We start from the raw sequence: 16,774 nt of genomic DNA on the forward strand, positions 1-16,774 counted from the left end.
TAGGAATGAAAAAGCTAGTTTCCATTCATTAAAAGAAAGTCATAATTACAATCATAATGAAGGACAGGCAAAAGGAGTCACAACTTCACAACCAGATTAAAACAAACTTTTCAAGCAGCAGAGCTTCTCTTTTTCTTCTTAATGTCACTTCCAAGTTACTTTGTGTGTTAGCAGCCACCTTAGCTATATGATTTTAGAGGCTCATTTATAACTAAATGTTACAAGAATCTGAATAAACTAGTACTAAGGTCAACCCAAGATGATTTGCATTGCTCGACCACCTTCACGGCTGCCTGCTTCTTGGACTCAATGTCAGCTGCTTGAGGATTCAAGGAGGCCAACTTCTGCTTGGCAATTTTAGTCTTATCAACAAAGGCAGCAAGAACCCCATCCATCTTAGTTTGTCTCTCAACGGCAGCATCTAATATTGCTCTAAGATGCGCTATCTTCTTGGCAGCCACGCCTAAGCGTTCTTGAAGGGCTGGAATTTTAACAGCTTGCACCTCCAAGAATTCCTGAAGAGAAGAAAACTCCGAAGCTGTATCAATAGCTGTCTGTGCTTGCAGAAAGGCAGTAGCATTTTCCCGGAGCTCATTCCTAAACACTGTCAACCTAGTCTTCAAATGAGCACATGGGAAGACATCGGCTGACAAAAGAACTTCTGAAGAAGCAAAAAAAGCTTCTTGCATTTCAGAATTTGTTAAAGCATCAAAGCCTTGACAAAGGATTCCTCGAATGGTCTCCTTGGCAGACTCCACAGGTGCTTGCATAGTTGTTGGCCGAACATCAGAATGATGGGTAACAGACCCCTGAAGTAGATCGATAACATCAGCCTCTAAGGAACTCAACTCATCCAACAACTACAGGGATACAGCGAAGTTAGTAGATGAACACAGCCAACCAAAAATAAAAGATAAGAACTACAGCTGACCTTGTGTGATCCGGCTGTAGGAAATAATTCTGAATGAAAATGGTTAATCAGCAAGCTTGAACTTGAATTGGAGGGGCAAATGGTTGCAGGCTCCTGAAAATTAAGAACATCAACCCTAAAGACTAACACACATAGGCAAGTGGAAAGCTGTGTGACAGCATGGTATGGATTAACAAATAGGTCGTCAAGAATACCTCTTGAGAAACAAAGACATTTTGTATTATGATATAAACCCTGAAGGAAAAGAAACAGAGAATGTATTTACCTCCTGGTTAGATTCCACTAAAAATACCCCAGTAGATGGAGGCTGAGTCGCATCCAAAGGAGCCACATCAATTAGGTCAAATGATTGTGACTCTATAGATGGGACCAACTGGGGCTCAGGGTGAATAGCGTTCCATGATGGCAAGGAATTGGTGGGCCCATAAGTATCTACAAGGATGCCTGAGGTCTTCTTTGTCTGAAACAATGGAATGTCTGTTAATATGGTGAGAAAGTCTGCAACTTAAAAAGAAATCCTTACCTTAACCTTGAGCTTGTCACCGACATGATCAAGTGTCTTCCTCTTGGCAGACTGTGGGTCAGGGTCATAAGGGGTTTGAGAGGACAAAGTAGTAAGTGCTGCAGATACATTTCTTTCTTATTAGAAAACTCTACAAACACAAATAAAAAAGCCTCTGCCTTTTTAAAAACAAAGGATTAATTTAATACTATAACATTACGACCATAAGACAACGATTGCATCACTGTAAGATTCATATGCAATTAGCTGTATTTATAAAAATTTTAAAAAAAAGTGAAAATGACATTTCAAAAGTTTCACAGAAGCCATTCTTCCACATTTCTTACCAAACAGAGCTCAATCAACTGTATAACATAGTTAAATTCAGAATAGACATTAAGCACACAACAAGCTGTACAGCATGCAAAAAACTACATAGAAAAGGGTGCACACATGTGTACAAGATATTAGGCTATGAGCACAGCCTTCCTATGATATCTACATAAGAAAATTGAAAAAAGATTGTCATAAGCCATATCTTGCAAAAGATCTATAGACAAAAATAATTATAATTCAATAATTATGTTTAGCAATACTAACTCAGTAGATAATTACCTTCAAACGAGGGAGGGGCAGGATCCTCTTCAGCAGATTCTATTATGAGGCAGCTGGCCCTACTTTCCCACTCCTCCTTGTAACATCCATACTTCCCATATGTTCCCCAATTTATTCCTTTCCGACCAAACCGAGAACCCAATTCCAACTCAACAAGGGGGCGCAACATATTGGTATTCACTTCCTGAATGCCAAATTGCTTTGGACTTAAATCAGGACGATGATACACAGCCTTCTCATAGCAAAGGAGGATTGTCCGCGACATGCCAATTTTCTCCTGCCCGGCACAATACTGTGGAAGAAAATCACAAGGTAGCCTTTTGTATGGCTGCCATACAATCTACAAGAAAACGAAAAGATAATAGCCTGTAAAACGAAAGAAGAACCAATCAATGAAAGGAAAATCAAAGCGCAAAAACACTAACATCATCCTCCTTTAACCCATCCAGAATTTGAAGATATTCTTGTTTAGTAATTTTTTCTTCAGTATTGGAGGGCTCGCACAGGAGTTTTGTCCATCCTGCCAACAAAGGAAACGTTGTTGGAAGATAATCATCCACCGGATTAGCTCCATTCAAACAAAATCTCAGCAGCAGCTTAGGTATACGCTCCATTGCAAAAACCTGCAAAAAAGAAAATGATAAAATTGTTAATCAGATTTGGAACATGAAAATTTAACAATGGATTAACACTAACAAAATTATTGCTTACCATAAGAGAATAGCTGTGTCCGATCAATATGTTTCTTCGGCGTGGTGAATAAGATTGCTTAAAATTCTCCATGGAAAGATGAAGATGAGCTAATAAAGCAGCACCCCATGCATAATCCTTTATGCTTTGAAGATTTTCCATAAGAGAAAGATACATAACAGGAACATTCGCTCCGTAATAACTCGGAACAACTAAGGAGCCTATAAGATACAGCAGAAAAGCTCGAACATAAGGTTCAATCTCAGGACTATCTTGATCAATAGTCTCAGGAACTACCTCAAAATTCTTCCTAAGCCATGCTGAATTAGTGAAACCAGTTCTCGTTTTATCGCAAACATTACGACCTAAGTATTTCATACAAAGCTCATTCCCTTTTGAATCAATACCCGTCACAGGATTACCATCTACTGGCAACCCTGTTATATACAATACATCTTCTAAACCAAAAACAAGTTTATGACCATTAAAGACGAAACATCTGCTTTTTACATCATAGGATTCTACAAGTGCAGATAATAGGGGTAAATCATGGTTCACTGGAAAAGTAGTGAGCCTCAGTAACCCATCAAAGCCGGAGTCTTTAATTCTCTGTTTAACTCTTTTGTCAATCTTCCATTCCTTCAAATTATTTATGCCATCAAGCACCTGGTCAATGCCCATCTTTTGGGTATAACAATCAACACAATATACAAGACTGAGTACTATTGCTGATTAGCTTAACCTGCAGGAAGAAGAAAGTGGTGGAAAAGGCTTTTAAGGACCTTACTGACAACAGAAATAGTAGAAAATTGCTTATGATTTTGGCCCTCATTGTGGAACCCAAATCACTTCAACATCTACAAACCCACATCAGTTTTACACATGACGTTCATATGATCTATATATTCTAAACGAGAAAAGGAAAAGGCAAAATATAAAAGCAAGATAAGCCAATCAGCTCCCCAATGAGAACCCAAGACATGCAAATTTTCAAACTCAAAATAGTCACACAATACACAACCAGTTAAACAATGACAATGAGAACAAAAATCAGGAGATGCATGCGGGCTAATTTCTACAAATACAGTCAGTTTGAATAAGTACAAGGATTTGAGAAAGCTCAATACTTTTACAAACCGAAGAAGTGTAGAAAAAGCTATTATTCGCTTTTGATCCCGTTGGAATGCAGAACAGAGAATGCAATCATTGCAAGCTGCTTTATTTTGTTTATTTTGTCTCTAATTTGCGAAAGGATTGCAGAGCCAAAGCAAACGAGAAAGAAAAAACTTGTCTTTTTTTTCCCCCCTTAAAGAAGAAGGCCAAAAGCTCAGGGAGAGAAGATGGGGAATATTTGCTATTTTCTCTCACCTGAAGTCAGTTCTTCACAACCTAAAAGCTTCACTCTTCAATTTCTTCACAACACAAAGCTTCGTTCTTCTCTCTGTGCACGACACAAAAGTTTCACTCTTCCCTCTCTGCACACACAAAAGCTTAACGCTTCTCTCTCTGCACAACACAAAAGCTTCACTCTCTCACTCCTCTCTCTAGAAGAGGAAATTCACAGGCCTGTCACTGTTTTACTCTTGTGATCATGACAAAGCAGAAAACTCCTCTTGGAAAAGCGCGCTGAACAGCAAGAATGACAAGATACTTTTTTTTTCCAATCAAGTATTAAATTGATCATGACAAAGCATAATTAAGTAATCCCATCAAGCACTTTTATGTAGGGGTGGTTACGGTTCGGTAACCTCGAATTTTTACTCAAACCGCAAACCGACCGACTATTTGCGGTTTGGTGATTTTTGAAACCGCAAAATGCGGTCGGTTACAGCGAATTTGCGGTTTAAAACCGCGAGTTCTCAAGCATTCACAAAAATATAAATTCACAACCTAAATAAATAAATACACAACCTCAATTTCTCAAACATATATAAATTCACAATCTCTTCAACTTCTCAAGCATTCACAACCTAAGAAAATTAAAGTTACAATTCCAAGCATTCCAATTAAAGTTAAACTTCTCAAGCATTCCAATTCCAAATCCGTTAAAGTTATAAACCAAAAGGAAAATGCAAAGTAAAATGAATTAAAGTTACAACAAAAAAGAAAAATCCAATTCAAAGTTAATTAAAGTTACAAACTAAAAGGAAAATGTAATGCACCAATGTTACAAACTAAAGTTACAAACTCAAGTGTTGGTGGTGAGTGGATTTGAAGAACCTCATTGTGTTGTTTGAGCACCAATGTTATCTACAAATAAAACAACATAGTTTAGTACATTTTATTATAAGAAGAAGCATAAATAACATTAGCATAAATAAACTAATTACTTACAAGTTGTCATATGTTCCATTTCCTTGTAAAATTCAACTTTATCATCCGTGTGGCTATACTTTGCGGTTTGCGGTAACCGCAAGTTTTGAAAATCAAATACCGCAACCGCAACCGTAAATGTGGTTCGGCTCTTAATACCGCAAATGCAGTTCGGTTTACCGCGATTGCGGTTTCATTGCGGTAAATTATCGGTTGGTTTTTGCGATTTTTCGATTTTTCGGTTTAAAATGCCACCCCTACTTTTATGTGAAAAGAAATGGTACTACTCAAGTCAGGCCATATCCAATCACAAGACCCATAAAATAAATTTGGCTCAACTCAAAATGTGTTTATGCTAGTTGTGTCAAGTGTAATTTGAGATATATTTTAAAAGAATTATAATATATAAAAGAGTCGGAAAAATATCAGGAAATTTGATACAAAGTTTCTGACAATCGCTCCTATACAATTTTGAGTAACTTTTTTTCATGTTCAAATTTAGGTAAAACATTGTGAGGAAGATTGGCGGTACTTTAGAATTTTATGAATGATAACTATTTAGATATAATTTAAAGTTGAGATTTGTCACTTTCAAATTCCTTTTTTTTTTTCCCACATGGAATTTTTGGATTTCTTTATTTTTTTTTTATTTTATATCCAAACACGGAATTTTGGTTTTCAATTTAAAAATTACATTAGTATGTATCTTAAAAAAGAAAAAGAAAGCTGACTATTACTAAGAGAGAATGAGAGAACAACCAAACATAACGTATTTGTGCACAAGAAGGAATTAGATTAGAAGGAAAATGATGGGAACTCAACAACAAAACAATTGGACGATAGAGCCAGTCCATCACGTCCTCGCCACACCGGATACTGGCCGATCTCAATTCCCTTTGCATCAACCAAGTCTTTCAGTTTATTAGAGCATCTCCACCCACAAGGGCTAAGGCTAAGGCAAGGGCAATCAAGGACTGCCACTATTCACGTGAATAGTGTTAGCCTTGCCATTTGTGGTTCCACCCATGAGGGCTAAGTCTAGGGCAAGTCTAAGGCAATTACTATTCACTTAAAATTATTTTTTATTTTTTATTCTTAAACCATTGATTTTGATAAGCTTTTCGGATAAGATTTTCAATTCCCAAGTGTTAATATTTATCGTAAAATCCTCACCTAAAAATCAAGATAACATTTTCGATAAAATTTTGAAATTAAATTGGTGTGGAAAGTGAATAATATTGGTAGGTATGTATAGAAAAAATTTCCAGAATTTTTTGATATTTTTTTTAAAATTTTTTGATTTTTTTTCAATTTTTTTAAGCCAAAAATTGAACAACCGTTGGATTGTGCAAGATTTTTTGATCGGAGGCTCCAGGAGAAGCCACATGGAATGTAATCATTGGGCAATGTGGGCTGGTGGGTCCAACAGTAAAAAAAAATTGAAAATCAACGTCGGCCGAGTTTTGATGCCCAGCAAGATTAGCCGTGGGCTTGCCCAGTAGTGGGACCCACCATTTGCTGGCTCATTCTTATCTTGGAGCTGGAAATGGGTTGCGGGAGGCCTTTTGCCCAGGTTTGGTGCAGCGGTGGACATGCTCTTAGTCCTAGCCACACTGGGGCCATGTTTTTTTCTCCTTCCCAAATCTTTAGATTTCTCGAGCCTTGGCCACACCGACACCATTTTCTCTTTGCCACCAAACTCCTTCAGTTTCTCGAGCCCTGGTCACACTGGTGCCATTTTCTTTACGCCTCTAAAACCATTTGGTTTTTCAAGCCCTGGCCACACTGATGTCATTTTCCTTGTAGACTTGCAAATATATCAAGAAGATTTCTTCTCAATGAGTAGTCTACTCTTTTTGCTGCTTGTGCTTCTATATAAAGCCCTCCACTCCAAGCCGCTATATATAGAAGTCCAAAGAAATCCTAAGAGCACTTCCACCCATGCAGGCCAGCATGGACAGAAGGCCCCCTAGCCCCCAAAACCAACTCCATCGGTGAAGGCTAGCCTGGACAAGAAGTGGGCTCCATCAACTTGGGCAAGCCCAAAAGCAAGACTTGTCTAGGCTGCTGCCTGGATTTACTGATGTTAGAATTTTTAAATACCGAAAAAAATTTAAATATAAGGTTCAAATTATAGCAATAAAAAAAAAATTTGAAACTAGACTTAAATACATGGAACTATAGAAAATGTCTAAGAAGATGAATGCATTGAACTTGCAGCAATCTTGTTCCTTAATGTTTCTACTTATTGTACTTCGGATCCTTGAGTAATATGATATTCTTCTTGTACATCACCCTCCATCTCCATTGCATTTGGGTTGTCATTCATTTTGTCAAAGTTGAGCCCCCGCACGTTGGGCTTGTGTTAAGAAAATTAAAGCTAGAGAAATAAAGATACTTACACATGCATGTGTAATTTATATCTTCATAATTTCACATCAATTCCTTAATTGATGATCGAATTTATCTCTCATTAATTTTCTATATAATATGACATGATCACCTTTGTCATGTTTGGTGACAATATTCAATAAAAATTGATGAAATATTCCTCATCAGGTCTTGCCATCCATAACAAACATAGAAGGAACATAATCAAATTTAAGAATGGCTACTTTAAATGGCACGATGCTATTATATTTTGTACAGGCTACAAAAGAACTGTCCTAAACTGGTTCAAGGTATGCATTAATTATATCTAAATGCTGTTTATAACATGTACAAAGAGGATCTTAAACTAAATCTTTGTGTTTATGTTTGTTTTAACTGATGTCTGTTTTTTTTTTTTTTTTTTTTGCCTTCTCCTGAAGGATGAGAACTATCAGTTGGAATGCCAAGAAAAAGCTTCCCGAATCATTGGAAATTGGATCGATCTAATTGTGGTATGTTATGTAACCTTAATTTGGATTGTCATGTGTAATGTGATAATTAAACTAATTAATTGTTTCTTTAATGATATATGAATACATGCAAAGTCACGAGTTCATCAAGCAATGCATGTTAATTAATCAAAGAATAAATTGTTAAACTGATTTCTTTTTTCCTTTTTTGGTCGAAATTTGTTAAACTGATTTCAAGTGCATGTATGTTAGTTGATCAAAGTTTTGTAGCCATTTAAAACTCTCTTCGACCGTTCCAACATATATGTGAAACTATGGATTCCATGAAACCATGAATTTTCTAAACAAGCAAAAAAATATGAATCTCACCCATTCCTTAGGAGATATTTTACTGCTAAGGTTCCTCCCCCAACCAATTACGTGAATAATTTATAGTACATTTAGCTTTAACCCTTTGAAAGTCATCTTTCCTCAACTACAACTCATCTCTTTATTTTTGTCGGAATAAAATTATGTTTTTTCTAAATAAAACTCAATGATTATGATCCAAAACGGCAAGTTACCTAATCAAGTGCAAAATTGAATTTATTGTACTTTTTCAATTCCTAGAATACCCACAACTAAACTGTTATTGTATTCGGTAATGCTACGATCACCAACTCTTTTACTAACTTTTGGTTACCAATTGATGTGGCATATGACATGGCAATACATGTAATTTGCCACATCATCTTTTTAATTACCCAAAATTTAAAGTTTTAACTAAACTTAAAAAAAAATAAAAAATGTTTTCAAACTTGCTCATTGAGGATCTATGGTGCTCCCTCTGCACCCTAGTAATAGTTGGTGTTGGGTTCCATGGCTATCAACCAAGCACATATATTACAGACTGGGCAACGAGGTGCACCTCTGGTTTGGTCCCGAGCCCTTCATCTTTCTTGATGGGGTTCTCATAGTTGATGGTCTTCCAAGTTCATCAAAGTTGAGACTCAGATCTGGTTTCTTCTGCTCGTTTCTATATGTGTATGGTGATGCTCATCTGGGTTTGTGAATCAGTATTATTGCTTTTTCTTCTTTGCACTCCTAAAGATACATTGAAGATTTTATGTTATTCCATGAAAAAGAAAAAGGGAAAAAACCGATCTTATGGAATTACATATATAGATGAGTATTCCATGCAACTGGTATTTTTCTTTTCTTTCATGTAATAAAAAAAAATTAATGGTGTTCTTCCATCTGGATTTTTTCCCCTAAATTTTTCTGAAAAATTTGAGTGATGGTGGTGGTGACTACGAAAGAGGCTACGGAGGAGCTGTGTAGAGCGGCAATGGAGGGCGTACCGTTCATGGGTCGTGGCTGGGTACCATGGATGAACGATGGTGGAGATGATTGTTAAGGAGATAAACACATAAATTTATAAAAATTAATACCAGGTTAATAAAAAAAGAAGAAGACATGTTTAGAGTTCAGGGTTTATTTATAAATTTGTATTAAAAAAATAAGACAAAATAAAATGAGGATGCGGCGCATGACTTGGATTGACATGTCATATGCCACGTCAATTGGTAACAAAAAATTGGGAAAAAGAATTGGTGCCCGTAGCATTACCGTTAGAATATATATTATACATATACATCTATATCATTGGAAGATATTACATAATGTTGAAATATAATTGTAAGATATTAGGTATAATAAAACAGAGAGCTTCAGTTGAGGGATCCCTCAAATAAGCTTATTTGAGGGATACCCCTTGTAGGGCTCACTCCGGATTGTATTTCACTAATCCAAACCGTCTATTTTGTAGATACACATTCAAAGATCATCTCTACAAAAAATCACTTGAATCCGATATCATTTGATCATTCAATTGAGTTATTGAAATTTTAATACTTTCTTGAAGCACCGTGTTCATTGATCTTGTATGACACAATTGGATGTCGAAACGGTTTCCAAATTGTCTAATTTTTTGTAAGGATGATCTATGAATGAAGACCTAAAAAATAGATGGTTTTGATCATTGGAAAAAAAATTGTAGGGTACCCTAAAGGGCGTCCCTCAAATAAAATTATTTGAGGGATCCCTCAATAGAAGGGGACTGATAATAAAATTCATTTATTCGAGCTATAGGAGGTTATGAGGGAATATTTGAAGTAATTTGATTGTAGCCCATTATTTATGGGAGTGGAAACATAAATGTGCAGTGATGTATTATTTATTTGCCTTAATTAGGTGATTGAACAACGGTTAGCAACCAAATAAAGATCTAGTGGCATGATTTGTAAATAAATCAACCTACATAGACAAATTTTATCAAAATTTAAGCGTTTAGTGGGTTATCGTCTAGAGTTTTTAAGTTGTAAGGGCCTATTTTAGTATGACCTGTCTCTAATTAAGGTGATTATCACAGTTTGGAAACACTTTTATTTAGATATTAAAAAAAAAGGGAAATTGCAAATTCAAATTCATATATTTTTCTTGAATTATCTTAGTACTTTGTATTTGGATAATTATATATATAGAAGTTCCACAAAACATTGTGCTACCAACTACCATTAATTAAATGCCAAATATATCATCCAACGGTCTGCTATATAAACATAGGAAACTCAAATCTATAAACCACCTGGATTCAAAGTCTCTTCTTTCTTTTGCAAACCTCGAAAACCCTTTAATCGAATTTGAAAACATTTTTCATTGTCGGTTTTTTTTCTTCCTGCCGTCCTAAAATGGAGCAAGTGGATGTTGTGATTGTAGGTGCTGGTCCTGCCGGCATTGCAACCTCTGCATGTCTCAACCGCCTTAATATTTCAAACGTTGTACTTGAAAGAGAAGATTGCTATGCTTCTCTTTGGAAGAAAAGGTCGTATGATCGTCTGAAGCTTCATTTGGCAAAGCAATTTTGCGAGCTTCCCCATATGCCTTTTCCTCCAAATGCACCGAAGTATGTCCCCAAGGATCAGTTTGTTGAATACTTGGATTCTTATGTGTCTCATTTCAAGATACAACCTCTGTACCACCGCATCGTGGAGACTGCTTTCTACGACGCGGATGCTGAAAAATGGAGCGTCATTGTGAAGAACACATCTTTGGATGCGCAAGAAATTTACATCGGTAAGTTTCTTGTGGTTGCAAGTGGTGAAAATAGTGAGGGTTATATTCCTCAAGTGCAAGGCCTGGATAGTTTTGGAGGGGAGTTCATGCATTCAAGTAAGTATGAAAATGGCAAGAAATATGGTGGGAAAAATGTTTTGGTCGTTGGTTGTGGGAACTCAGGCATGGAAATTGCTTATGATTTATCAAATTCGGGTGCAAATACTTCCATTGTTGTCCGTACTCCGGTAAAACTTTTCTCTTATATTTCTTTCTTTTTAATCTCTACCTACAAATTAAAGAGTAATGCTAGTCTTACCACATTTGTATATTACATTCTCATACCACCTTATGCGACGAATGAAGTGGACAACCACATCAATTAAAAAGTATCAAGAAATCATAAAAGAAAATGTTAAATTAATTTTAATTGATGTGGTTGTTCACCTCATTTGCCACATAGAGTGGTATATGAATGTGGTATACAAATATGGTAAGACTAGTATTTTTCCAAATTAAATTCTTCTTTAGATATTTTTCTTTTTCTTTCTTCCTTTCTTTCTTTATTAGTACCTAATTTATTATCACATATAAAATTTTCAGATACATGTTCTCACCAAGGAAATTGTGTTCCTTGGAATGGTCATGGCAAAATACATTCCTATTAATTTGGTCGACACCGTTATGGTTGTCTTAAGCAAATTAAGGTTTGGAGATTTATCCAAGTACGGAATTCGAAGGCCCAAAAGAGGACCGTTTTTTCTCAAGGAAAAGGGTCAAGCCCCCATCATTGATGTAGGGAGCGTTAACAAGATCAGGACCGGAGAATTAAAGGTAAATATGCAATGAATATGATAACTTCATTTTTTAAAATAAATTATATATATACAGAAACTAATATAAATCAGTGTTTTCTTTTGAAATATCGCACGCTACATTTAAACAAAAATTAAGTTTTGTCTTTAATAAATTTTTCTGAAAAATCTAGCATTGCACGACAGATTTTAAGAGCCTTGACTTGTAGACTAGAGGTCTTAAGTTTAAATCCTCACGGCATCATAGTTATGTGTGTGTGTAAGAAATCCCACATTCTCATAAATTCTCTAGTTTATACTAACGCTTGTACTAAAAAAAATATTTATTTTAGAGGTTAATAATTTTTTTATTTAATTAGTATTTCAAATAGACAATCTAACAAGAGAATATTATTCTATATAAATATGTGTGTGTAGATTCACGATGATTCCTTCTTTATTCTGTAGTCACTCAAATTACTTACCTTTTTATGGTAAGTTATTTCCCTTTACATGAGTTGGTGATGATAACATTGACAATCTTCCCCAGGTCGTTCCATCCATCACAAGCATCCAAGGAGACAATATCGAGTTTGAGAATGGCTGCAAAGATCGCTTTGATGCTATTGTATTCGCTACTGGCTACAAAAGCACTGTGCTAAATTGGCTGAAGGTTATTACTTATGATTTTGAATATTTTTCTTTTCTTTTGCTAGTTCAAAAGAGTAGAATGAGAGTCGAATTCTTACGATGGCGTGAGCGAATTAGGGCAGTTTATTAATGGAAATATAAAGCTCCACTACGTTTTATTTTGCTGATGTACTTGGAAATGTTGCAGGATGGGCACCATCTCTTCAATGACGATGGAATGCCGAAACAAAGTTTCCCAAATAACTGGAAGGGGAAGAACGGTCTTTACTGTGCTGGATTTTCAAGGCGTGGATTATTTGGCATTTCACATGATGCGCAAATGATAATAAGCGACATTAGCTTTGCTTTGGATCAGAACAAGAAAAGAGTTAACTGACCAGCTCGACTATATTTACAAGCTGATTTTAGATTTATATTGTGGTTTGCTTTTCTTCTCAAGGCATGGATTTTGGGGTGTTTGGCATGCCTTGCCTTTCTAAGTAATTAAAATAACATTGTTTGTGCTGGGTATTTGACAGAAAGCCAAGACCTCTACTTGTCAACTCAAACGCAAAAATGTCAAGTTTACCTCCTTAGGTAGGGCTAGTGCAAGGGGCCAAGGAGAGGATAGAAGAAACAAGTTAAGATTATAATATGTTAAGGGTTCAATCTCTTGCTAGTTCAAGGGGATAAGGGAGAGGAGAGAAATATTAGAATAATTAGGGTTTAATCTATTCTAATATTAACAATTAGACAGCATTTCCAAAGTCAGGTGGCACTTGTATTTTACCTATTAAACTTACGTATCCTATCAAATTTTAAAATTTAGGAACAGGTTAAGATCATGGAAAGGCAATTTTTTCTACCAATACGGAAAACAAAATTCATTTTAGGCATTTCCAAAATATGGTGTAGCCTAGACGAATAGAGAGGGGGTTGGTGTTGAGTAAACGAATTTAAAATTTGGTTAAAAAATAACAACTCCACAAGGCTCATAAGCTCAATGCCACAAAATATCAAAAGGATATTGTTTGTCTCATTCCTTACAAGGAGACATTCCTCATTCTTACAAAAAAAAACATAAAAAGAGAAATTTCTATTCAATGCGATTTGTAAGAAAGTAGGAGTTTTTATTTGTAAGGAAAGGAGGGGAAGTAGTTTCTATATGTAAAGAACTTCAATTGAGAGATCCCCAAATAAGGTTAAATAAGGTGAGTGACAGTCTTGTAGGGGCCGACACACATAGTATTTAAAGGATCAGAAATGTCTATTTTATCTATTCATTCAAAGATCATTGTGCAAAAAACAAAAACAAAAATCACTTGAATCCGAAATCATTTGATGACTTAACTAATGCTTGTCATTTTTGTATTTTCTTAAAGCATCATGATTGCTATTTTGTAAGTCACAATTAGAAGTCTTAATGACCTTTGATTTGTGCAAATTTTTACTTATGAATGAAGATTTGAAAAATACAAAGGTATCATTGAATCCCTCAATAAAAAGGAGACTGTTTCCTTATAATACTAAGGATTTAGCAATTATACCGAGACACATCACAAATTTATCAAAGATGGAAAAAAATAAAATAGAAATGCTATTTATAAACTAATAAATTAAATTTTTTTTTTAAAAGGAAAAGAAAAGAAAAGAAAAGAAAAGTTACCTGCCCCACCCCAACCATCCCCGAAAGAGAACCTCAACCACCACCAACCCCTCCTGCCACCTTCCTCCCCCACGCAATCTCTCCTCCTTGTTTTCCCGTCCCCACTTCCGGCCTCAATCTTCTCAAGACGTCCGGCCCACCCCAATCTCCCTCCATAGCAACCTCCCCAAAACAACGACATCACCACCAATTTGGGCCGAAGCCCAAACTAAGCACAGATCAATATGGGCCGAGATACCTGAGCCAGTTATTCTCAATAGAATAAAGACATCTCCACCCTCATGCTAGAAAGCCTACCTGCTTTAATCAAAGTCCACGGCCCAAACCTTATAAGCTTCATCATTCTATGAATCTAGCATCTACAAGGGAATTTGTCAATTTGCCTCCTGAATTTTACGGTAAGTATGACTTGGCTCCTTAAATGATATGTGAAAAATACTTAACGGGATGAAGATGAAAACAGCATACCCATCCATGATTCGCCCCATTGCCATAAATTTTGGGACCCCAAAACTCAAAAATCCACTTCAAATGTCCTTGCCAAAATTTTCCAAATAAAATATCATGCTGATCACATCAATATCAATCAACCTATGTGTTGCTTTAAGCATTACTCAAAAATTTAGGTAGAGAAGAGGAAAGGTCAAAAGCTTGAACATCACAAGTGGGCTTACAAAAACTACTTTATGATTACATAAACATAGATATATTTAATGGTTCTACCTAATAATAATCAAGACAGGTAGATATTGCAAAAGAAATTAATATCATCATCATCACCGGCCAAGGACTAATATTTGGTCAAACATAAACTTGCTGAAGCTGAACATCTTTAGCAGTCAAAGGAACATAGTCTCCTAAATAAACCTCCAGATGATCTGATAGGGCAGATTTGTCGATGTTTTCATGGTGGTAAGACTTGCAGACAAAATAGAGCACAGTTTGGATGACAAGCCAGAACAAGATGAGCTTGAACAGCAGCAACAAGCATATCAATCCATAAGCAACTCTATCCACCACACCAAATGAATATCCACGCACAACTAGCTTTTGAAATGCAAACTGCAGAAGGGCGGCCAGAACATTGAGCATGAAATAAATAATTGCAGCCACCCACATGTTTCCTTTTAGCAACGCCTTGCTCTTGGTCATGGCTTTGATCCCTCTTGCTTCCTCTAACACAGACACCACGCTCGCCAGTAGCCAGATTAGGGACAAGTAAACGAACCCGATGACGTACAAGATGAGCAGAAAGAAACCAATAATACCACCAGCGTCAGTAAAGGCCACCGAAACTAGCCAAATAATTAGGACAATAAAAGCCACTATGTTGTAGGCAAAGAAAGCCAATAAAGTGCACAAGAACGTCACCATGACTCGCTTCCACACTTTCGGGACGACGCTCATCACCTTCCTGTAGGTGATTTCTCGCCCCGTGTATATACACGCAATCGTGTATACCACGGCGGAGGTGGAGAGGAGGCTGAAGATGAGCGCGAAAGTAAAGTATACAGCTTTGAAAAGCCAATAATATGCCCACTCAGAGGATATGACATCTGATACTCTTTGATATCTTGGACTGTTGGTGTTTGTTCGGCCTAAGACTCTTTCGTTATGGATGATCCTTAAGAGAAGGATGTTTGAGAGCTCTATGTGAGCCAAGAAGATGAAGCTCAAAGGGAGGATCAGGGTTAAGGTGATTTGGCTGAAGATTTTTCTCCATGAAAATACAATTTTGTAGGCTTCTTTGAAGATGCCAAAGATCCCAAGAAATTGCAGCTCATCTTGTTCTCTATCCATGGGGACTTTTCTTCAATTGGGTTGTTGATTCAGAGAGAGAAATGTGAGGAGGGGGATAGGAGAAAAGATTGGGATATTGGAGAAGAAATGTTTTGGAAGAAGGTATATAGGAAAGTAGGTTGGACATTATGATACAAGATTACCCTTGAGTTTCCAAGAAACCAACCAAGTCAATGTATTGGTTCTTTAGAAGTCAATGGTTTTTTTTTTCTTTCTTTTCTATTTCTTTGCCAAGAGTCAAGGTTTATATTGATTATGGAGTAAATAGGGAGATAACATATTCTGAATGATTCTTTATACTTATTTTTTTCTCCTCATTTTTATAGCATTTGTGGAATTTCTCAACTGTTGTTGATTATTTATTTATTTTTAATGTTCTCTGTCATTTTTAATTGGAATATTTTCATTAAGATAATTTATAAAGATTTTTTTAAATTTAAAATTATTTTAAACGTTGGTTGAGCTCTTCTACTTTCATTTATGTAAATAGAAGTTCTAAACTCCCAAGCACTTAATGAATATTTATGTGTAAACCCTCTTTCCCTTAATTGCTCGTTTTACTATCATGCTTAAATATACAAGATTACACAATAAGAATAGTCTGGTCCCTCAAATTCTATACTCTAGAATTTTATTAAGGCCATTTGTTCTTCTCAGCATTCTTAATGAAAAATTGAAAAGTGTACATGTATATTATTGACCATTTATATTCTTCTCACCTTATTCAAAGTTTACAAAAGGACCATTTATATTCTTATTCAGCAAGTTTCATTGGAGCCGTTAACCCTGCCCCCACCACCATATCATCAATTTCTTTTTCTAACTTATTTAGCGGGTTGGTTATTGATTTTCCTAATCCCAATCATTAACGAGAAAATCTTCCTTATTTCATGAAAGCTG

At 35.9% G+C, this 16,774-nt stretch overlaps 3 protein-coding genes across 4 annotated transcripts; 1 reads left to right on the forward strand and 2 right to left on the reverse strand.

The window, feature by feature from the left end:
* Positions 1-57: 57 nt before the first annotated feature.
* Positions 58-4,452, reverse strand: LOC103336456 (uncharacterized). 2 transcript variants are annotated; one of them, XM_008239499.2, is made up of 8 exons: positions 4,107-4,452; positions 2,760-3,480; positions 2,474-2,671; positions 2,049-2,388; positions 1,455-1,552; positions 1,197-1,391; positions 932-1,024; positions 58-860 (listed from the first exon to the last, which is right to left on the reverse strand). In XM_008239499.2, exons 2-8 carry the CDS (start codon positions 3,417-3,419, stop codon positions 219-221), a joined length of 2,226 nt encoding a protein of 741 aa, XP_008237721.2. In that variant the 5' UTR covers positions 3,420-3,480; positions 4,107-4,452; the 3' UTR covers positions 58-218. The 2 variants fall into 2 exon arrangements, with proteins under 2 accessions (XP_008237721.2, XP_088909946.1); XM_089053820.1 differs by having other exon boundaries at positions 3,866-4,452.
* A 6,168-nt stretch (positions 4,453-10,620) lies between these two features.
* LOC103336455 (putative indole-3-pyruvate monooxygenase YUCCA10) lies at positions 10,621-12,847 on the forward strand. The gene is made up of 4 exons (XM_008239497.3): positions 10,621-11,232; positions 11,588-11,818; positions 12,329-12,451; positions 12,617-12,847. The coding sequence occupies exons 1-4, from the start codon at positions 10,621-10,623 to the stop codon at positions 12,803-12,805; spliced, it is 1,155 nt and encodes a 384-aa protein (XP_008237719.2). The 3' UTR covers positions 12,806-12,847.
* A 1,809-nt stretch (positions 12,848-14,656) lies between these two features.
* LOC103336454 (uncharacterized) lies at positions 14,657-15,961 on the reverse strand. Its single transcript, XM_008239496.2, has one exon. It carries the CDS (start codon positions 15,872-15,874, stop codon positions 14,876-14,878), a length of 999 nt encoding a protein of 332 aa, XP_008237718.2. The 5' UTR covers positions 15,875-15,961; the 3' UTR covers positions 14,657-14,875.
* Positions 15,962-16,774: the final 813 nt, after the last annotated feature.

This window comes from Prunus mume, linkage group LG6, assembly GCF_029339155.1.
Source record: "Prunus mume cultivar Tortuosa linkage group LG6, ASM2933915v1, whole genome shotgun sequence".
NCBI lineage: Eukaryota > Viridiplantae > Streptophyta > Magnoliopsida > Rosales > Rosaceae > Prunus > Prunus mume.